General features: G+C 41.9%; 1 protein-coding gene across 4 annotated transcripts in view; it reads left to right on the forward strand.

The window, feature by feature from the left end:
- Positions 1-22,788, forward strand: part of UBE3B (ubiquitin protein ligase E3B) — a 122,174-nt gene that overhangs the window by 33,040 nt on the left and 66,346 nt on the right. For all 4 annotated transcript variants that reach the window (XM_033955671.1, XM_033955674.1, XM_033955672.1 and 1 more), the window contains 5 exons: positions 2,227-2,309; positions 9,166-9,271; positions 11,067-11,187; positions 13,474-13,651; positions 19,009-19,166. In XM_033955671.1, the coding sequence (XP_033811562.1) occupies positions 2,227-2,309; positions 9,166-9,271; positions 11,067-11,187; positions 13,474-13,651; positions 19,009-19,166 (646 nt within the window). The remainder of the gene's footprint in view (positions 1-2,226; positions 2,310-9,165; positions 9,272-11,066; positions 11,188-13,473; positions 13,652-19,008; positions 19,167-22,788) is intronic.

Here is a 22,788-nt window from a genome sequence, read left to right on the forward strand (position 1 = left end):
TGTATTATGGGGCAGTTGCCTTCTACCTCACCTGATTCCAGTCTAGATGTTTGTGGCTCTGCTCATGACCCTTACATAGGGTTACCAGACGTCCGGATTTCCACAGAAATGTCCTCCTTTTAAGAACATGTCCGGGGGTCCGGATGGCTTTTCAAAACCCGGCACTTTGTCCGGGTTTTGAAAAGCTTCCAACAAATTGCCGCCGGGCAGGAGGGCATCTGCGCATGCATGGATGCCATGCGATGATGTCACGTGTACGAGACTTCGTTGCGTTGCACCCGCGCATACATGGGTGCTCTCCTGCCTAACAAGAGCAGGCAGCGGGGGGCTGGGCCGGGATTGTGGGCGGGGCTGGGGCATAATAGGGTGAGGATGAGTGGAACTGGGCAGGGCTAGGTAAATCTGGTAACCCTACTCTTACATAAAAGAATTATTCAGGGATTGTGTACTCATCCAGTAGATCTCTTCCTCAGATGAAATACTGGGTGTTTTAATTTTATGAGTCTGATTTTATGTAAACTGCTTTGAGCAAACTTTGGTGCTGTATAGTTAGTATACGATACTCCCCCAAAATTTACGGGGGTTCCGTTCCAGGAGCACCCGCAAATTTTGAAAAACCATGAACGTGGTTTAGGAACGAATTGGAGGCGGGAAAGGGCTGAAGGGGCGGCGGCAGGTGCTAAAAACTCTCAATATTTAGGCTGGCAGACGGTTTGGCTGTGCAGAAGGTTGACGGGGGGAGGGGGAAAGGAGGAGGAATTGGCTGTGCAGAAGGTTGATGGGGGGAGGGGGGAAAGGAGGAGGAATTGGCTGTGCAGAAGGCTGATTCGTGGACTCGGTCATTTCCTGTATTTTCTGACCGGAAGAGGCAGTCAGAAAATACCGCGAATGACTGAGTCCGCAATTCCCAAACCATGAATACTGTATAAGTATTTTAATAAAGTGAGATCTTAAAAAACTCCCATGTGACAACATCTCGTGTTTGTTTAGTAAAAGTTCTGACTCTCAATCCACAAAGAATCTTGTTTCCTCCATTATCAAGTCAGTATTGGATTTCTGTGTTTATAACTTTATGTTCAGAAGATGTAGAGACCTTCAGCTTTTGTTATGACATCTTAAGGTACAGGGATACTGTTATGGATAAGTCTGTGTTTGACTTTTGCATTTTTGTTTTATTTCCCCAGAAGTATTAAGAAAGGGTGACGTTTACTAAAAGACACTATTACTTTACTACGCATTAAGACTGTTTAATGGGCATTATTTATATCAGGTCCCATTTTATGCAGTGGGAGTAGCTTACTACTAGTGGATTTAGCACATGCTGACCTGGTAGTATACTTTGTTATTAGTACTGTAAAGACTATTTTTTGAGGGGAGAGTGTGGCGCAGTGGTTAAAGCTGCAGCCTCAGCACCCTGAGGTTGTGGGTTCAAACCCATGCTGCTCCTTGTGACCCTGGGTAAGTTACTTAATCCACCCATAGACAGGTTGTGAGGCCACTGGGTCAGACAGGGAAAAATGCTTGAGTACCTGAATAAATGCATGTAAACCATTCTGAGCTCCCCTGGGAGAACAGTATAGAAAATTGAATGAATAAATAGTGTGAAAAGTTTCAGTCTCTGATAACCAGAGCTGGTATTGTGACATCATAATGCCTCATTCCACCAATGCCTAAGAGCCAACCTCATCAGTGATGTCACAATGGCTTGATTGTCCTATACTTGGCTCACTTTTACTACATTTTGATTTCTAGAGTGGCACAGTGGTTAAAGCTAAAGCCAAAGCACCCTGAGGTTGTGGGTTCAAACCCACGCTGCTCTTTGTGACCCTGGGCAAGTCACTTAATCCCCCATTGCCCAAGGTACATTAGATAGATTGTAAGTCCACCAGGACAGACAGGGAAAATTCTTGAGTACCTGAATAAATTCTTGTAAACTGTTCTGAGCTCCCCTGGGAGAATGGTATAGGAAATAGAACAAATAAATAAAGGTGGTAAATAAATCCCAATAAATAATAAATAGATTTATTCAGCGCTATTAGAAGAACTGATTCAGTCTCTTCCAGCAGTCAAAGAATTCTTGATATCTAGCTTCAAGTATGGGGGAAAGTGATTGATTTGCTCATTGACTCTCACTGAAATTTAGACATGATCTCCAGATTTCACTGCAGATCAAGGAAGATAAAGTTCCTGTCATTCCACAGCAGTAATCACAAACTTTCTTTACAGATTTTGCTAACAAATGGCTTGGCCCGATCCAGACCATCCTTCTCCAAAGGCACTTTAACTGCTATATTTTCTCTTGCATTACGGTAAGGCAGTGCTAGCTGTTACTAACATTCATTTAAATATTTCTTAATGAGACATTTCAGCTTCACTCTCTTAGTGTTACCTCAGTTGAAATTCTCCCTGAACACACTTGTGCTACTGTGTATTCTGTTACATATACACAGGAGTCCGTACATTGGTGATCAATCCATGCTCGCGAACCACTTGCAGAAGGGTGTCAATCACATCTTTCAGCTCCTCCTCCTTCCCAGTGGAGTATAGCTTCCTCTTCAGTTTTTCCTTTTGCAAGCGAACCCAGAAAAGGTATGCTGATCTGCTCTGTTTAGGGCTTTCTCTAGCTAGGGGACAGTTACCCTAGTTGCACTCCCCTAACACTATTCCTGCCATGTGTCACTGAAGTAGTGTGTTAGCATAATTTTTCTGTGTGGCATTATGTAGTAATTTGGCTTGTTCAGTTTTCTTGATAGTGGAGGGGACATGAGTCGTGTCTCTTTTATTTGAAAGGAAGCTCTGGAATGAGAGGGCATAGGATGACATTAAGAGGTGATAGGATCAGGAGTAATCTAAGGAAATACTTATCTACAGAAAGGGTGGTAGATGTGTGGAACAGTCTCTCGGAAGAGATGGTGGAGACTGTGTCTGAATTCAAAAAAGCGTGGGATAGATACGTGGGATCTCTTAGAGAGAGGAAGAGATAATGGTTACCGCGGATGGGCCATTTGGCCTTTGTCTGCCATCATGTTTCTATGTTTCTATATTTGTGAGGGGGAGGGGAAGGGAGAGGAGACAGGAGTTTTGTTGATTCTTGTTCTGTATTATTTGTGATTTATAAAATGACAATTGTATAGAACATCAAGCCCAGTAGCCCGTTCTCATGGTGGCCAATCCAGGTCCCTAGTACCTGGTTAAAACCCAAGGAATAACAAGATTCCATGCTACTGATCCAGGTCAAGCAGTGGCTTTCCCATATCTTTCTCAATAATGGACTATGGACTTCTCAATAACGGACTATGGACCTTTCCCCCATGTCTTTCTTAATAACAGACTATGGACTATGGACTATCCGCTCTTACCACAACCTCTGGCAATGCATTCCAGAGCTTAACTATTTGTTGAGTACAAAAATATTTCCTCCTATTGGTTTTAACTTAATCGAGCGTCCCCTAGTCTTTTTAAAATTTTTGATGGAGTGAAGTGAAAAATCAATACACTTGTACCCGTTTATTTTTATACTTTAATAAAATGATTTCAATAAAAAATCATAACTATTCAAGGCTTGTGTGGATGGGATTAGACAGAGTTTGCGGGGACGGGGGACAAGGTGTGGAAGGGGACTGAGCTCGCGAGAGGGGCACTTGAGTTTGCGGGGACAGGGGCAAAGTTTGGCATTCTCTAATACACACCATAGAACCAGTCCCCAACAAAGAATCGGGCGCCGGCAGTTAATCCATATACTTCATAGTGCCCAAGAAAGGCACCAAAGACTGGAGACCTATTCTAGACCTAAAGTCTGTAAATGGCAGTACTGAAAGTGCCGCATGTAACTTTTGTAAACCGCATTGAACTCATGGTTATGTGGTATAGAAATACGAAGTTATGTTATGTTATGTATGGTGGTGGTTGCTGCTCACCTCCACAGGATAGGAATCTAGGTGCACCCATGGTTGGATGATTGGCTGATCAGAGCCACATCAAAGTGGGAAGGAGAATAGACAGAGCTCTGGAATAACCTTATTACCCCACTTCAGAATCTGAGCTCCCTCCAACACTTCCGAAAACATCTGAAAACTTGGCTATTCTCAAAAATGTAATACTTCCTCCCTCTTCGATATACTAAGTCCCTCTAAACATTCTCTATACTAAGTCCTATAACCCTTCATTGGAGTTCCTTTTCTATACCAATTCCTGTAAACCGTGCCGAACTCTACGATTCTGGAGAGGATGCGGTATACAAACTTAAAGTTTAGTTTAGACAGTAAAGTCGTAGATCTCCTGCAGAAGATGAGTTGGAACCAACCCAGTGCCTGGAATATCTGGGAATCTGCTTCAACACTGCGGAGGTCCATGTCTTTCTTCCCGAGCCATGCAAACAGAAGCTCTGGAAACAGATTATAGACCTTCTTAGTGATGTTGAATCCCACAGCCTGGCATTATCTCCAGGTTCTGGGGGTGATGGCAGCGACCTTGGAAGTAGTTCCCTTGGTGAGAGCGCTTATGTCCCAGTGATCTCCAACTTTAGCTTCCCTGGATAGGGACAGCGAGGAACTACAGCTTGCAGATTTTCTCAACCGACAGACCCTGGATCTAGGAGAATAGATGCTTTCTCAAAAAGCTTTCAAATTCATTGTGCAATGCTGTGAAAGACCGGTGATGGATTTGATAGCCTCAGCCAAAATCAGGAAAGTGGATCATTCTACAGCCGCAGGGCTGAACCTGGTTGCGCAGGTTTGGACGTGTTGGTTTAGCTGTGGCTGGAAAACAGGTTGCTTTGTGTGTTTCCACCATGGCAGATTACAGGTGGTAGGCCTCTCCTGTTTTCGAGCTTTGAGTGTAAAAAGTATCACTGGCATCTCAACCAGTTGTAACCAGATTTTTAAGGAAGTCCCCCGATATGTCAGTCTTTTCCATCATGGAATCTTAACATCGTTTTGAAGGGCCTCAGTAAAGCTCTGTATGAGCCTCTTCAAGAGGCGTTCCTTCTGGATCTCATGATGAAGACTAGTCTTTCTGGTTGCAATAGTCTCAGCGAGAAAAGACTTGGAATTGCAAACACTGTTGTGCAGGGAGCCATATCTCAGGATTGCAGCGGCTGGAATTTATTTGTGCATGGTACCTTCCTTTCTACAGAAGGTTGTTACTGCTTTTCACATTAACTAAGAAGTTTGTTTACTTGCTTTTCATTCTATGGGTTCAGCTAAGCAAGATATTACAGAGGCTGAACCTTTGTTGGATTTTACTCCACTCTCTGGAAAGGACCAATGACTTTCACTTTTCTGATCATCTTTTTGTTCTAACCAGTAAGTCAAGACGAGGCAGACCAGCTACCAAAGCATCTGTTGCCAGATGGATTTGCATGACATTTCATCAACATACATTGACTGTGGTAAACAGCCTCCGATTTCTCTCAAAGCTCATTCAACTAGAAGTGTGACATCTTCATGGGTGGAGACCCGGGCAGTTCTGCCCAAAGAGATCTGTAGAGCAACTACTTCTTGTACTATCCATACTTTTATGAAATTCTACAGGTTGAACTTGGTGGCTCGGGGGACACCGCTTTTGGTTCCTCGGTCTTGCAGGCAGGCTCATCTGTCCCACCCTAGACTGACACTGCTTTGGTACATCACCTATCATACTGACTTCCGCATTATCGAAAGGATGTACTGAGGCTGGAGTCAGTGCAGAGAATGGCCACCCGGATGGTCTCGGGACTCAAGGATCTCCCATACGAAGAAAGGCTTGACAAATTGCAGCTTTACTCGCTCGAGGAGCGCAGGGAGAGGGGGGACATGATCGAGACGTTCAAGTATCTTACGGGCCGCATCGAGACGGAGGAAGATATCTTCTTTTTCAGGGGCCCCACGACAACAAGAGGGCATCCATGGAAAATCAGGGGCGGGAAACTACGAGGTGACACCAGGAAATTCTTTTTCACTGAAAGGGTGGTTGATCGTTGGAATAGTCTTCTACTGCAGGTGATTGAGGCCAGCAGTGTGCCTGATTTTAAGGCCAAATGGGATCGGCACATGGGATCTATTCACAGGGCAAAGGTAGGGGAGGGACATTAGGGTGGGCAGACTGGATGGGCCGTGGCCCTTATCTGCCGTCTATTTCTATGTTTCTATTTAAGCTTGGAGGGGATCGGTGCTGCATGTTCTTCCCTTGGCCTCTGTTGGGTCATGTCGTCCAAAGAGTGGAAGCACACAGCAGGCTGATGATCAAGGTGGCCCCGGAGGCAATGATATGCAAATTTGATGTGCTTCGTTGTTGACCAGCTACTGAAGCTTCCTGTCTCAGAGGATCTGTTGACCCAGGTTCCAGTATCCATGCAGGATCTGGGTCGATTTTGTCTTATTCTTACTCTTGAAAGGGCCAGGCTAAAGGATATTCTTTGAGAGTCATTGCTGCTATGCTTTATCAGTGTTGTTCTACCTCTCTGGTCTGTGTGTGAATGTGGAGAATTTTCAAAGACTGGTATGAGACACATAGAATGGCTGCTTTACATGCCTCAATGGCTCAGATTCTGGACTTTGTTCATGATTGCTTTGACAAAGGTTTGACGTTGTCATCACTTAAGGTTCAGGTGGCAGCTCTGGCTTGTTTCAGGGGCAAGATTAAAGGTAAATCCTTAGCTACTCATTCAGATTTCATCCGTTTTTCATCAGGACAAAGCAGTTTTGGCGTTCAGATCATCTGTTCTTTAGGGGGCGATTTTAAGGGTCTGGCAGTGTCTAAAGCTAGGAGACAATTTCTTCTGCATACATTCTTGCTGGTTATTCAATTCCAGAGGGAATTTGGATGATTTCCATTAGAGATCAAGCTTCTTCCTGGGCTAAGTATTCACTAGTTCCTCCATAGTCGAGCAGTGGTTTGGTGGTCTTTGCATTCTTTTATTTGTCATTACAATGTACAAGGTTGAAAGGATGTGTTTTTTGGGCAGCATGTTCTTTCTTTGGGGCGTTTTGGTTCCTATCCCCAAATGGTACTAATTTGCTACTTCCTATCAGTTTTCTATGGACCACAGTATTTGGGCAGCATGTTCTTTCTGCAGGGCTTTTGGTTCCCATCCCTAAATAGTACCTTGCACTTTTAATTTGACTTTCGTGGTTTGCCATCCCTCTGTTTTTTTGGACTGCTCTGCTACTTCCATCAGTTTTCTCTGGGCTGGTCCAGAGGGACGCTAAGGAAGGAAAAATTAGATCTTACCTGCTAATTTGCTTTCCTTTAGTGCCTCTGGACCGACACAGACCCCGCTCAGTGATTTTTGTGATGCTACCAGTGCAGTGCAATTTGATTCTTTCTTTGTTTTTTTCTGCTCTGTGGGAAGTGGTTGGTTGACTTTGTCAATTCAAGAATTTTTCATGCCGTTTAATTGGGTGAAAAAAACTTCTGAAAGTTAAACATACAGTAAATAAATAAATAAATAAATAAATAATCAATATTGACGCACTTGGAGCAGGCAAAACTCTAGGTTAAAACACCAGTCCGGTTGTGAATGTATGTGTGTGTGGGGGGAAGGGGGGGGGGGGCAACTGTATAGAGATGGACAGTAGCGCAAATGCAAAGCTGTTCTCTCGTTCTGGCTTTGAAACATAGAAACATGATGGTAGATAAAGGCCAAATGGTCCATCTAATCTGCCCAGGCTCTTACTGATTCTATTAGGGGCTGTACAGGGTATATCTAGCAACACTATAGAAATGATAAGTAGTAGTAATACTTATTGGCTCACTCAAGAATCAGAGTTCTTAGTCTCCACCTGTTGGTAAATGCACAACCCATCAGTTTTCTCTAGGCCAGTTCGAAGGGACTAAATAAAAGCAAATTACTGTAGCAGGTACAATCTAATATCTCCTTATTATGTAAATGCTATACGGTACGTAGCTTGCTGTACCAAGTTCACACTGCAAGCCGTAGTATAGCCAGAAAAATAAGAGCTGGGTTATTTTACCATCCAGAGAGATTGACTTCAAAGCTATGGCCAAACGTTCTTGGGCAAGAACTTGAAAGGGCCATGGTGTCCCTCCTACCCCCCCCCCCTCCACCTATATCCATGATCCTCTGGAAAGTCCCTGGTGGTTTAGTGGGAGGAGCAAACCCCAGTCACTCTTGCCCTTGACAGTGTCTTCTGACAAAATGGTGCCCCTCCCCCAGTAGTAGTACTTGAGACAATCGGTAGGGGTGCTATTTTGTCAGAGGGCACTGGCAAGGGCAGGAGTGACTGGGGACCCACAAAACTACCAGAGACGTTCCGCTAGGATCTTAGGAGTTGGGGCGGGGGGGAGGGGAGGAGCTTTTGGGCATGGGTTGATGATTGGAGGGATCCAGGTCAGTGGAATTGGGGATTCAGATTTGGGGTCTGGGGTAATGGGACAACACCGTGGTCCCTTTTAAGACAGGGGTGTCAAAGTCCTTCCTCGAGGGCCGCAATCCAGTTGGGTTTTTGGGATTTCCCCAATGAATATGCAGGAGATCTATTAGCATACATTGAAAGCAGTGCATGCAAATAGATATCATACATATTCATTGGGGCAATCCTGAAAACCTGACTGGATTGCGGTCCTTGAGGAGGGACTTTGACACCCCTGCTTTAAAATGTGGCCTGAGAGCATCAGGCCATAGCTTTGAATCCCAATGCTGCTGGGATGCTGGAATAATGCTCTATGCATATATAGCTTGCAAGCATCAATGTTCATTTTCCACAGAAGTCATCAGCCTGTGGTGACTTCTATGGTAAATCAATGTGCAATAAAAACTCACCTTTTACTGCACTTTGATAACTTCCTGCCGTTGTTTGTGGCTTTGGGAACCATATAATGTGGCTCCTATCTCTAGCTGTTTGAAGAGCCTGCCCTGACTGCCAACCGAAGCAAGAGTCCTACTGAGTTGTTAGCCTTGTTTATCTTGCGCTATATGGGGGTTAGTTTATATTCGTCTGCATGGCCCTTAAGGTCAGCTCAAGAAGAATTGTTAGACTCAACTTCCTGCATTGCCAGAAATCCATCATGTAATAAGTAGAATTGACGAAGTGGATTCTGGTCCTCCAAAGCACAGGCCTTCATAAATTGGTTAGTCTGAAAGGGCTACATGTGAATTTTGCTACATCAGATTAACACGGCTACCCTTTTTAAAGCCATCATTGTGTTATTTGCCTGTCTTTTTAGTCCTGTGATTGCTGCTCACTTTTCTGACAATTTGCTGCGATTGTTTTTAATCCACGTCATGTCGGTGCCAGCTATAATATCTCATCTCTCTGCTCTGTCACCTGAGGTAAGAAGCCACCTTTAATTACTGAGCTGTACTTTGACATGTTGATTATATTTAAATAGTTTCTCCCTTAGGGTCACTAGGGTATAAGGTGCCCACAGGTAAGTCTTCTACCTTCTCCCCTCCCCCCATTAATCTTCACCCCCACCACAATGAGATTTTGATAATTAAAGTTAACATTGACACTCATAGTTGGCTCAACACCATCCAAGAATAATTCTGTAAAAATAAAGAATTGGATACTGTACTTTTAAGCATTCAGCTTCGTTGTTTTTGTGTATAATATACACACATTTGTGTGTATAACACACACACTCACATTCTCTCTCTCTCTCTCTCTTTCTCTCTATCTCTATCTATCTACGAGGGTCATTTCATAAATAATGCACACTATTTTATTTTTTTTAAATTTACATGTTTTATTTTTTTTTTCAAGTACTTCTTTACAGTTCTTCAATATAGTCTCCCTGCTTTGTAATGACCGAGTCCCAACGTCCGGGAAGCTTCATTATTCCATCCAAGACACCATTTTTATTCAGTTGCCAAATGGCTCGGGTACCGGCAGAAGAAAGCTCTTCCAGAGATGCAAAACGATGTCCACGCATAGGTTGTTTCAACTTTGGAAAAAGGTTGAAGTCTGATGGACTCATGTCTGGACTGTAGGGAGCATGAGGTAACACCTCCCAGCCGTATTTGCGTAGTTTTTCAGTGACGACATTCCCTATGTGTGGGCGAGCGTTGTCGTGAAGAATGAGTGGCCCAGCCAAAAGCAACTGAGGTCAGGTTTTGTGCATTTTTCGCAAAAAATCGCAAATAATACATTGCTGTGATCATTCTTCCACATGGAACTTTGTCTGGGATGATGATGCTTTCATGATCATAAGCAAAAATCATCATTTGTTTGACTTTTGATTGAGCTCATCGAACTTTTTTTGGTCACAGGGAAGATGGAACTCTCCACTCGTCATTGAAAAACTACAGGAATACAGCTGGGAGGTGTTACCTCATGCTCCCTACAGTCCAGACATGAGTCCACCAGACTTCGACATTTTTCCAAAGTTGAAACAACCTGTGCGTCTGATTAATATTAATATGCATGAGAACTATTTGCATGCACTGCTTTCATTGTATGCTAATAGATCTCGGGTTTTCAGGATTTCTCCAATAAATATGCATTGAAGGCTGTGCATGCAAATAGATCTCATGCATATTCATTGGGGAAATCCTGAAAATTTGACTGGATTCTGGATCTCGCAGACCGGAGTTGCCCACCCCTGAGCTAGCCCGACCAAGCGATTTAACTGGTCAAAGGCAGGCTAAATTAAATTTTGAATATCAGGCAGTCTCTGCCCTCCTGGTAAGAAAAAGTATAGGCTAATGGCTCTTTCACGTTTGCGTGGCTGTCAGGATCTACTGCAGGGGTGTCAAAGTCCCTCCTTGAGGGCTGAAATCCAGTCGGGTTTTCAGGATTTTCCCAATGAATATGCATGAAATCTATTAGCATACAATGAAAGCAGTGCATGCAAATAGATCTCATGCATATTAATTGAGGAAATCCTGAAAACCCAACTTGATTGCGGCCCTCAAGGAGGGACTTTGACACCCCTGATCTACTGTGACTGCAGCAGCATTTTTGCCACTTTTCCTTAGAGTGGTTATCCTAGGCATCGCCTAGTCTTGCACAATTCTCCCTTATTCCTTCTGGCAGTTCTACCCAAGTCTGGATAGTAATATTAAACATGGTGTTTAATTGTCCTTAGGATAACATAAAAGAAATATCACTCTCTTTTTCTTTCAGGGGCTGTCAGTAATAGAATCCCAAGATCTCTTTCGTAAATTTATCTTGTTTTTGAGTCGTGAAGAACAATGCAAAGATGTGTGCGTTTGTCTTGAAGGAAGCCATACTTTATGCTTATTAGGTAAGCTGGCTTTTGGAATCCTGAGAATAGGAAAAGATTTATGCCCTAATGTAGGACATTCAATGACTTCGTATCACGGAGAATTGATTTTAACAACCAAAAAAGAAAAAATAATAATTGATTAGAAGTGCTCAGTGAAAAAAGCCAACAAGCTTTAGGTGTAGGAGCAGCAGACCCCACCAGCTTGGACTTCAGGACATCATAGCACCCTTCAACTCTTTTAACTTTACTCATTTTGACTATTCTCAATAGGGTCAGTAAGGGGGTGATATCGCCAAATACTTATAAAGATGGTACCGTATAAGAAAGATAAACAAAATATTACTTATCTTTCAGCGGCTGGCTATCTGTTGCTTGCAATACTCCAACTCTTCAGCATGCTTAATGTACTCCCAGTGATGTTCCAAAAGATGAGCTTTAAGACTAAAGACAAAAGGAAGATCAATAACTAGGCCTTGTGCGGTGACAGTTTTGTTCCAAGAGACCTTTGGAAAATCTAGTATTCTCCCACCTATTATGTATGTACAATCTATTATCCTCTCCAGACTAGACTACTGTAATTCCATCTATTTAAGTCTAACTACAAAAAGTCTCCAAAGACTTCATTGAATTCAGAACACTGCGGCCAAGTTGATCTTCGCAAAAAGTAAATTTGATCATGTCTCCCCACTTCTGTGCAAACTTCACTGGCTTCCAGTAATTTCCAGGGTTCACTTTAAATGTGCCTGCCTAGCTTTTAAGATCCTTCACGGCATGTTCCCCCCCCCCCCTAATTCCACTATCTTGGAACTCCTCAAGTCCTGATACCACAGATCCACCCAAAAACTTAAACTATCCTTCCCCTCGCTAAAAGGTATCCTCTATGCGGGAAAATTAGGGAAATCTCTTTTCTTCAGAATCACAGGGCTTTGGAACAACCTTACTGCCCCACTACGGAATTTGGGCTCCTTCCAACTATTCCGAAAGCATCTGAAAACTAGGCTATTCACAAAAATGTAATGCTCTCTTTCCCCCTATACTCAACCTCCAACCCCATTATGCTGTTCCTTCCTTATATTAAGCTCTTGTAAACCGTGCCAAGCTCTATAATTTATGGAGAGAATGCAGTATATAAACTTAAAGTTTGGTTTAGTTTGCACCTTTTCCTGTAGTAACTCAAGATGGGTTACATTCAGGCCCTAGTTCTCTTCCTGTCCCCAGAGGGCTCGCAATCTAAGTTTGAAGCTGAAGCAATGAAGGGTTAAAGGGCAAATTCTATAAGAAGCACCTAATTAGGCACTGTTCAGCACGATTCAAGTAAAATTGGGTGCTGTTTAATGAATCGCTAAGCGGAACCTATTTTGGAGGCGCCCAAGAAACAGGCCAGTTCTAGGCACAACTAAAAGTTAGATTAAGAGCAGCGATTCTGCAACAAGGCGCCTAACTTAGCTACGCCCACGCCAAACATGCATAGCGCCTATTTTTTTTTTTGAAGGCCACCTAAATTTTTAGAGGCGCCTTGTTATAGAATTGCGCTTTCTTGATAGGCGCCTATGTTTCAATCAGGGCTGATTAAAAAGCTTAATTGAGCTTGTTATTCAATTTAGATAGGCGCCTATCTAGTTGGGCGCCTACGGCCAAAATAGGTGCCTAACTATAGGCGCTGGTTACAGAATTTGGGCCTAAGTGACTTGCCCAAGATCACAAGAAGCAGCAGTAGGACTTGAACTGGGCTTCCTGGTGGTCACTCAGTCCTCTAACCACTAGGCTACTCCTCCACTCTTACGCTTGTATTGTAGGTTCTCTGGGGAATGGATGTATAGTACTCGAGTTCAAAAGCTGTCGGGTGCCTTGAGCATCATTTTAAAAGATGGGCTGAAAACTCCCAAATTATTTTAAAAAAATGGTTATTGTCTGCAGCTGGTAAGACAGATGTGTGAAACAGTTTAGTTCTCCATGTATTCTTGCCTCCTTAAATTGTAAGCTCTCTGGGTCGGGGGTTTTATCGCCCTTAGATACTAATAATGCAGTAAGCTGCCTTGGAACCAATTTGGAAAGTTGGACTAAAATCCAAAAGTTGTTATTCCTTTCCTTTTCCCTGGTAACCACACACTTTTTCACCTTTGCTTACCCTTTAATTTTCCCCCTGCACGCTCTCCATGCCAATGTCAAACGATATGATTTTCATACCTGTGTGCTTCACAGGTTCAGTTCAGTACAGTCAGCTCAGCTTAGCATCTAGTGCTACAAACTGCTGTAAGTATCAAGGAGTCCCTGTTACTCAGCCTTTGCTGCTGCTTCTTGCAGGCAACCTTATTTATTTGGGCTCCCTGACTGAAAAGACGTTGGAAGAGGAAGCAAAGCATTTTGTGACTGTGCTCACTGACATGCTCTCTTACTGCCAGAAGTATGTTTCCCAGAAGAAGTCGAATCTGACCCATTGGCATCCAGTCCTTGGTTGGTTCTCTCAGACCGTGGATTATGGGTAAGACGAGAAAGCAAATATTTAGAAGAATGGTGGAATCCAGGAAATATCACAATCATTTTCATAAAAGCTTAGAATTGTTTTGAACCATCTCAAATCAAATGTTTCTTAGTTTCTTGAAAAGATTCATGTTGACAGTTCACGTATATCATGGAGATGAGGCACTTAGGGCTCAAGAGAAGGAGGAAGGACATTTTCTTCAGGGTTAACACTAGAGAATGACATGGGGACAAATTTGTCCCTGTCTCCATCCCCATCCCATCCCTGCGAGTTCTGTCCCTGTCCCTTCCCCATTCCTGCAAGCTCTATCCTCATGCACAAGCCTTGAATGCTTTAAAAATGATAAGTGTTCAAGGCTTGTGCAGCTGAGGACAGAGCTGGCAGGGATGGAGATAGGTCCCGCGGGAACGGTGACACATTTGTCTCTTTTTCTTAGCTCCAGAGTAGAGTTCAGATGAGTAGGCTTTGGGAATACTGACCCTTCACCCTCAGCCAGCAAAGGTAAGCGTGTGTGAAAATATAAGGGGGAAAAGAAGCAGAACAAATTCTGCTTTTCATCTCTTGATAAATCTAAACACAGATTCCAGGTTTTATTAAAACATTTTGCAAACTGTGTGCTCAGAGCTTGCAGACCTGTAAGAACATAATACTTCCAGGAACTGCAAAGAGAATTTTAAAAGAAACTGCCCACAAAGTTTCCTTTAAAAAGATCGGGTCTGCTATTGCTGCAGAGATTGTCTGTTTTTCTGTGCACTTTCCAACTGCAAAGTATATGGGGCAAACGTGCAAAATGCACATACAGGGATTTGAGATTTGAAATTTCCATGCTGGCCTGCCTCAGCTCTGCCTCTTTTCACCACAGAAGCATAAACTACCTCTGCTTTGCCTAGCATGGGTGGTTTTCTTCTTGGAGCAGGAAAAGAGCTGTTTTCCCTAGGTGAATTCCCATTTATCCATGGAAAAGGTCATTGAAAAATTTTCCTTTTTTAAATTTCAACTAATTTTATGGAAACGTTTTCAAAATTTACAGAATAACAAATTATACCATCAAATGATGGTGAAGAAGATATGTGAAATAGCATAACAATTATTTTGGGAGACTTGCAAAAGCTTTGAAAAGAGCGTACAAGTATAAAATATATAACAACCATGTCACTATTACAAATATAAGAAAAAAAGAAAAGGAAAAAGATTCTGGGTAGTAAATCATCATTAAAATATATTTCACACAAATAATATAATCCACTAGTCTTTAAGCCATTACATTAATGGGTGCTAGAATAGATGTGTCTGTCTGTCTGTCTGTCTTTCTCTCTCTTTGGCCGCTTTCTGTCTGTCTGTCTTTCTTTCTTTCTGTCTCTCTCTTTCCTCGGCTGTCCACCACCACCCTTTGCCTGCTCCCCCTGTCCAGCAGTAGCCCTTCTCCCTTCCTTTTACCTTCCCTGTGTCCAGCAGCACCCCTTGCCTGCTCCCCCTCTCCAGCAGCACCCCTTCACTGCTCCACCTGTCCAGCAGCAGCCCTTCTCCCTCTGTTTTACCTCTCCCCTTTCCAGCAGCACCCCTTCCCTGTTCCCCCTGTCCTGCAGCAGCCCTTCTCCCTTTGTTTTCCCTCCCCCTGTCCAGCAGCACCTCTCCCCTGTCTAGTAGTAGGCCTTCTCCCTTCCTTTTACCTCCGTTTACCTCCCCCCTGTCCAACAGCACCCCTTCCCTGTTCCCCCTGTCCAGCAGCACCTCTCCCCTGTCCAGCAGTAGGCCTTCTCCCTTCCTTTTACCTCCGTTTACCTCCCCCCCTGTCCAACAGCACCTCTTCCCTGCTTTCCCTGTCCAGCAGTAGGCCTTCTCCCTTCCTTTTACCTCCTCCCTGTCCAACATCACCCTTCCCTGCTCCCCCTGTCCAGCAGTAGGTCTCCCTTCCTGTTACCTCCCTCCCTGTCCAGCAGCACCTCTTCCCTGCTCTCCCTGTCCAGCAGCACCCCTTACCTGCTCCCCCTGTCCAGCTTCCGTTCCGTTCATGTCTGCCCTTCTGTCCTGTAATCACCCGCATGACACCTTTCGCCACAGCTCAACTGCCTGCATGCGCCAACAGCTGCCTCAAGCCACCGCAGCCTGCATGCGCCGACAGCCGCTGTGTGCCTTAAATAGAATACGGCCACGGAAGGACACAGCACGCTGCAGGAACCATAAAACCCTAAGTGCACATGCACACTTAGGATTTTATTATAGAGGATATAATTATAAAGCAAGATTACATTGTTAATTAAACCTGGAGGGTCAATGGGATTGTGAGTAATTAGATATTGGTGCCCAAATTTTATCAAAGGGTTGTCTGTTAGAATATTCAACAGTCTTACATTCATACGTATGGATCATCAAAATTGTCAGAATAAGGACAAAAAACAAATCCAACTGATCTGCAGTGAGAATGCAGTGGAGCAAAGATGAAAAAGGAACTGAAGACAGAGTTAGATTGTGAGCCTTCGGGACAGTTAGGGAACTTCTAAGTACCTTTCTTACTTATAATTTTAATGTATATTTTCTGAAAACCGCTTAGAACCTAACGGATGTAGCGGTATATAAGAAATAAATTACATTACATTACATTACATGTACAAGATGCAGGCCATATTCTGTAAAAAAGTGGTCTGTTTGTACGCAGCAAATTGTTTGTCTGTCTCAATAAACTTTGCCTGCATCTTGTCCATCTGTCTGCAGTTCCTTTTTTGTCTTTCAGCAAAATTGTGATCCACCAGACAGTGATAGTAGTAGGTCATCAAACTATTTAGTAATTTCTCTTGTCAGGTATCTAGAGAATCAGGGATTGCTAAGGTTCAGATAATTATAAAATCACTATTGATTAGTGACTCTTCCTCTTCCACTCAGCATTTCTCTTTTTCAGTTTCTCCTATGTTTCTGGTGATTTTTTTTTTTAGCTTTTTGATTAATTAATTAATTAATTTTCAATTTACCTAAACAAGGAATACAACACAGCAACTGGATGCTAACCCATAACACAGACAGGCAGCATCTCGCAAATCTGAAAGATAGGGTGTAGGCAACTATTCCAAAAACAAGATAAACCAAAAAGATACAATAAAAAACAACCCCCCAAAACACAACCCACACCTGTCCACGGCTCTGGAAAACCAAGCAAAAAGAAAGAAATAAGAAACAACAAACAGCATAGTCAACTACAAGATGTCAAGCAGCATCAATACCCCGCCAATGCATGTAAGAATCCCATATTTTATGAAATATACCAAAACGACCATATTTGAAAGCTGTTAACTTTGACATCAAACAAATATAGTCCAGTTTTCCCCAAACTAAAAATATTGTCCAGTTTCCCCCAAACCTCAGGGAGGGATGGAGCAGATAGTTTCTTCCAATGTCGACAAATAGACTCGGATTCCATGAAAAGTCAATAAGAATGTATAATAACACTTTTACTACAATTGATGCACAATGTCAAGTGATACAGTACCAGAACAACACAGGCTCTACAACAAATTGAAAAATTGAAAAAGAAGGAAAACGCCTCAGACAAGGGCCTTCCCACTACCACAAAAGGTGGTTTCTAAAGGTGGTTGAGCGGTCACCTCATTGGCAAAAAACCTTAATCAAGATTGAAAAAGCTCTGCTGTGCTGTGCTATGGAAGACGATAAAAGAAAAAAAATTTTTTTCCAACTTATCTTCAGCTAATCGGTACACCGATGGTGGCCAGCGTTTCAAAAATCTGCTGCCTCAGGGTGTAACACGACTGATCAGATTTTTGGTCTAAAAAAAATGGGAGCATATTACTCCTTATTATCAGAAACTTCATTGGTTGCCGATTGAGGCCAGAGTTTTGTTTTAGTTTGCTTGTATTTGTTATAAATCAGTCTTTGGCATGTCACCTGGCTGCCTTGTTTCTCATTTTTCTTTGAACCACTCAAATAAGTTTACACGTAGGGTTTGTTTGTTTAAATTCCCTTCTGTTAAATTATGTTGTTATAAAAGGTTTCTGGAGAGAACTCTCTCTTTTCGGGCTGCTAAATTGAATGTTTGGTTTGGAAAAATTATGCTAGGAGCTTCTTCCTATCTTGATTTTAGAAAATTATTGAAGACAATTATTTGATAAATTTGTATCTTAATGCATTCTGTTGTCTTTTAAAATTTTATGCACTTCCTATGTTTTACTATCTGATGTATTTCCACTTTTAAATTGTATTTCTCGCTGCATGTTCAGTTATACTTGTGAACCGCCTAGAACCATTTCTGGTCAGGTGGTATATAAAAATGAAATGATTATTATTTAAAGTGGAACGCATATCTTTTTGTGCCTTCCATAGCACAGCACAGAGCTTTTTCAATCTTGATGAAGGTTTTTTGCCAATGAGGTGACCGCTCAACCACCTTTTGTGGAGGTGGGAGGGTCCTTGTCTGAGGCGTTTTCCTTCTTTTTCAATTTGTTGTAGAGCCTGTGCTGTTCTGGTAGGTGACAGGATAATCGCACGCTAGCGCGCCGACAATTCGGCGCAAGACAGAAGTGTGCGGGGGGAAAAAGTAATTTTTAAAGAGCTCCGACTGGGGGTTTGGGGTGGTAACCCCCCACTTTATTGGTTAGTGTTCGCGCTGCCGTTGCAGGGGGTGTGGGGGGTGAAACCCCCCACATTATAGAGAAAATGGAACTTTTTCTGAAAAAAACCCAGAAAAAGTTCTGTTTTCGCTATAATGGAGGTTTCCAACCCCCCAAACCCCCCTCCAACAGCAGCGTGAACACTAACCAATAAAGTGGGGGGGGGTTGCCACCCCAAACCCCCCATCGGACCTCTTTAAAAATTACTTTTTCCCCCGCGCACTTCTGTCTTGCGCTGGATTGTCAGCGCGCTGGTGTCTTGCGCGCCACTGTCTATGAACCGTTCTGGTATTGCATCACTTGACATTATGCATCAATTGTAGTGAAAGTGTTATTGTACATTCTTCCAATGTCGAGCCACCACTACCTTAGTTGCAACAAACAGAGATACTGCAAATTTATGAATCCTCCTAGGGACCCCCGGCGGGCGGGCAATTTTTTTGGGGGGGGTTTTAGTTGTTTACTACTACTATCCATATACATGCCCCCTCTCCTATTAAACTGCGCTAGAGCTGCGCTGTATGGCCCGCACTGCTTCCGACGCCCATAGGAACTCTATGAGCGTCGGTAGCAGCGCGGGCCATTCTTCGCGGCTCCCCGTGCTAGAAAACTGCTAGCACAGTTTAATAGAAGCGGCCCATAGTTTACGTGTGTGATTTCTTAAATATATAGTTTTTACCAGTACGAAATCTTGTATTTCTAGGAGCCTGTTTTCAGTGTCTTCCTCTTTCCTCCTCCTAGTTTAAATGAATCCATGCCTTTATTGACCAAGCAACTGCAGCATCTTTGGGGAATCCAGATGATCCGCGTTTTGTTCAGAGACGTCCTGAGCAAGAAGCTTCTGGAGAACCAGGAAGTGACGAACAGTGTTTCACCACAGAACAACATGCCAATGAAAAGTTAGTGTAGATCAGCACTACACAGTCTTAGATACTTAGTATGCTTTTAATATCCATCCTGTGCCGTGCATAGGATAGTATACTCCTCTTTCAATCCATAGTCTTAGCGCTGCACATTGGCGCATGTGGACTTTACAAGTAACAGTAAAGGGCTATATTTGCTTAAATGTAACCAGATAATTGGAGAGATCCATTCATCTTAAATATAACCAGTTAAAGTGATTGGATATCTTATCTAGACACCTTGGCAGGGTTGGGCAACTCCGGTCCTCGAGGGCCGGAATCCAGTCGGGTTTTCAGGATTGTCTCAATGAATATGCATTGAAAGCAGTGCATGCTTCACATTTAATTGGAAAAATTGGAGTAGACTTAATTATTGCTTCTGGTGGAATTCATTATGTCACATTTATAAAATGGAAAGAGTAATTGCTATACAAAGAGGGAACTATAATAAATTTAATGAAATCTGGGGGCCATTGACAAGATATTGTAATGAATAAATACCATTTTTCCATTATAAATACAATAAAAAGGAAGGGATGGGGAGAGATTTTATAATTTTATTAATATTTAGACCAATAATAAAGAAAATTATATAGGAGTTTTGCGAATGCATAGATTATGGTTGGGTTGGGAGGGATTGGGTTAAAATTATAATGTTTTAATGCTGAATATGATAAAGTTACAAGTGTTGAATTCAATTTTAACTGTTATTTATTGTTATACTTGTTATTTGATGCAAAATGAATAAAGATTTGTTAAAAAAAAGAGAAAGCAGTGCATGCAAATAGATCTCATGCATATTCATTGGGGAAATCCTGAAAACCCGACTGGATTCCGGCCCTTGAGGACCGGAGTTGCCCACCCCTGCACTATGGGGTCCTCTTACTAAGATACGGTAAAAGTGGCCTTAGAGTGCCCTTACTTGCCTTTTTTAACTTCCGCTGGAAAATGGCTGATTTTCTACTTTCCCCAATTAATGGTTGAGCGCTAATGTTGCCATTAATGCATGAACCCTTACTGCCACCCATTTTGTAGGCTCTAAGGGGCTGATTCTGTGAGGGTTCTTCAAAACGTTTCCTCAGTTTCATATTTTCGCAGGAAATGGTTGGGGCAGGATAAGTGGTAAAAGGGTACATTGTAAAATGTCATGTGACTAGTCAGTCAGGTAAAATAGGATGATTACGTGGAAAAGTGATGTAATTTGCTTTTGCGATATTTAATAGTGTTAATTTATAACATTTTTATTGAAGAAATCAGTAAATATACAATAATATAATACAATAAAATAATCATTAAATTAAAATTCATCATATTAATTTCCATCAAATATCTTTCATTTCTTCAAAATATATTTCCAAAATACCCATTACATCTCTCAATACCCTCCCCCTAATTCCTACCCTACTTCCCTTTTCCCTATTCACCTCTCCCCCCCTATCTTCCCCCAAAATTTAGTTTATAACATTTTATTGAAGGAATCCTACTAAACTCCCCAAACCCAATGAAAGTTGACAAAAATAAAGAATAAAAAAATAATAAAAGTGCGGGAAATTTTTGAAAATCCCTCGTGTAAAGAGCGCCTAAAGTTAGATGCCTCTTATGTAATCTAATTGTTTGGTTTTTTTTAAATTCTTTATTCATTTTAAAACTGACAAACAAGTGATTAATATTAAAACATTACATTACTAATAAAATAAACAGCACTTGACATTCTTATACATATAATCCATTAAAGTAGAAATTATAACCCTTCCCCCCCCAACAATTCTTCAACAGAAATCAATCATTAAATAAAAATATTAACCCTTCCCCCCCCCAACAATTCTTCAACAGAAATCCAATCATTAAATAAAAATGTTAATCATCCAATATCCCCCCTTCCCCCCAATAAAATACATGTATCCATCAGAAAGGAAAACGATGTTCATTCATTACAATAATTCTCTAATGGCCCCCAGATCTTTATAAAGTTGTTATAATTACCTTTCTGTACAGCAATTGCTCTTTCCATTTTAAAAATGTGACAAAGTGAATTCCACCAAAAAGAATAATTAAGATTTGTATAATTTTTCCAATTAGCCGTAATGTGCTGAATTGCCACCCCTGCCATTATTAATAGAAGTTTGTTATTATAAGATGAAATTTGACTTTTTTTCCTCAAAGCCATGCCAAACAGAATAGTATCATAAGACAAAGCAACATGATTTTCAAGTAAACGGTTAACCTGCGTCCAAATTGAATTCCAAAATAATTTAATACAGGGACAGTAAAAAAGTAAATGATCCAATGTCCCTACTTCCAGATTACAATGCCAGCATTTATTAGACTTAAATCTATCTAACTTTTGCAAATGAACTGGGGTCCAAAAAGCTCTATGCAACAAAAAGAACCAAGTTTGCCTCATTACTTATTAACAACACTGAAATTCAAATACAATACATATTAAAAGGGAGACATAATACTTATGCAGCATCCAATAAGCGGAAATCAGAACATTTAAATAACGGAGATATGATACTAATGATATTAATACGTAATCTAATTGACAAAATACCCTTAATAGCCTCAATAACTGGGGGAGAAATTAATTGGGCTGTAGGTGCGTATCCGATTCTATCGCATGGCTTTTAGCAGTGCCTAATGCCTAAAAGTGGGTGTTTAGGGGTCCTTTTATCAAGCTGTGGTAGGGATTTAACGCGTGTAATACTGCACGTTAAACCGCCTGCCGCGCTAGCCACTAACGCCTGCATTGAGCAGGCGTTAGTTTTTTTTTTTTTTTTAATTCTTTATTCCTTTTTAATCATTCAACAAGTGTAAAATAAAGATCATACATTTGTTCATAAACAACACATGATAAATCCATCAAGATAATAACAATTGTATATATATATAAACCCATAACCCACCCTCCCTCCCAACACTATTCTTCTTAATTCATTTTACCCTCTACTTAAAGAGAGCAATGCAAAGTTCTATTCATCCTCCCTTCCACTGCCATATACAATATTTCTGTAGGCGTTAGTTTTTTAGCCGGCCGCAGGGGTTAGCGCGTGATGAAATGTCTGACGTGCTAACCCCGCCAGCGCGGCTTGATAAAAGGACCCCTTATGTGCCACTAAGTGCAATTCTCTAAAAACTTAGGCGCCTGAAATGTAGGCCTTTAAAACACTCGCCTACGTTTCAGGTGCCTAAGCTTTTACATAGCTGCAATTCTGTAAATGGCGCCTAAGTGTGATTGACACACGGCTGCCATTTTTGTAGGTGCTGGCCGATTTTTGTCGCCGAATATAGAATCAGCCCCTAAGGGCTTGCATGCTAATCCTGCACTGATAAGTTAGTGCATGGTAATGTGCCTGCGCTAACTGATTTTGTGCTGACATGTTCACTCCGCCTTTCCCAGATATGCCTCTCTTCAGAAAAATTCAAAAATTTTTGTACCTCACGGTTTGCGCACACACATTGGAATTTTACCACAGTATGTCTCCGCATATCCAACAGAAAGCCCTTTTAAGTTGTAGTAAGCACACACTATCGCTTACTGCAGCTTAATAAAAGGACCTTTTTCTATCATCCCTCCAGACTGGCACAGACAAACGATTATGCACTTCTACCAGCAGGT

The sequence above is a fragment of the Geotrypetes seraphini genome, chromosome 8, assembly GCF_902459505.1.
Source record: "Geotrypetes seraphini chromosome 8, aGeoSer1.1, whole genome shotgun sequence".
Classification (NCBI taxonomy): Eukaryota; Metazoa; Chordata; class Amphibia; order Gymnophiona; family Dermophiidae; genus Geotrypetes; species Geotrypetes seraphini.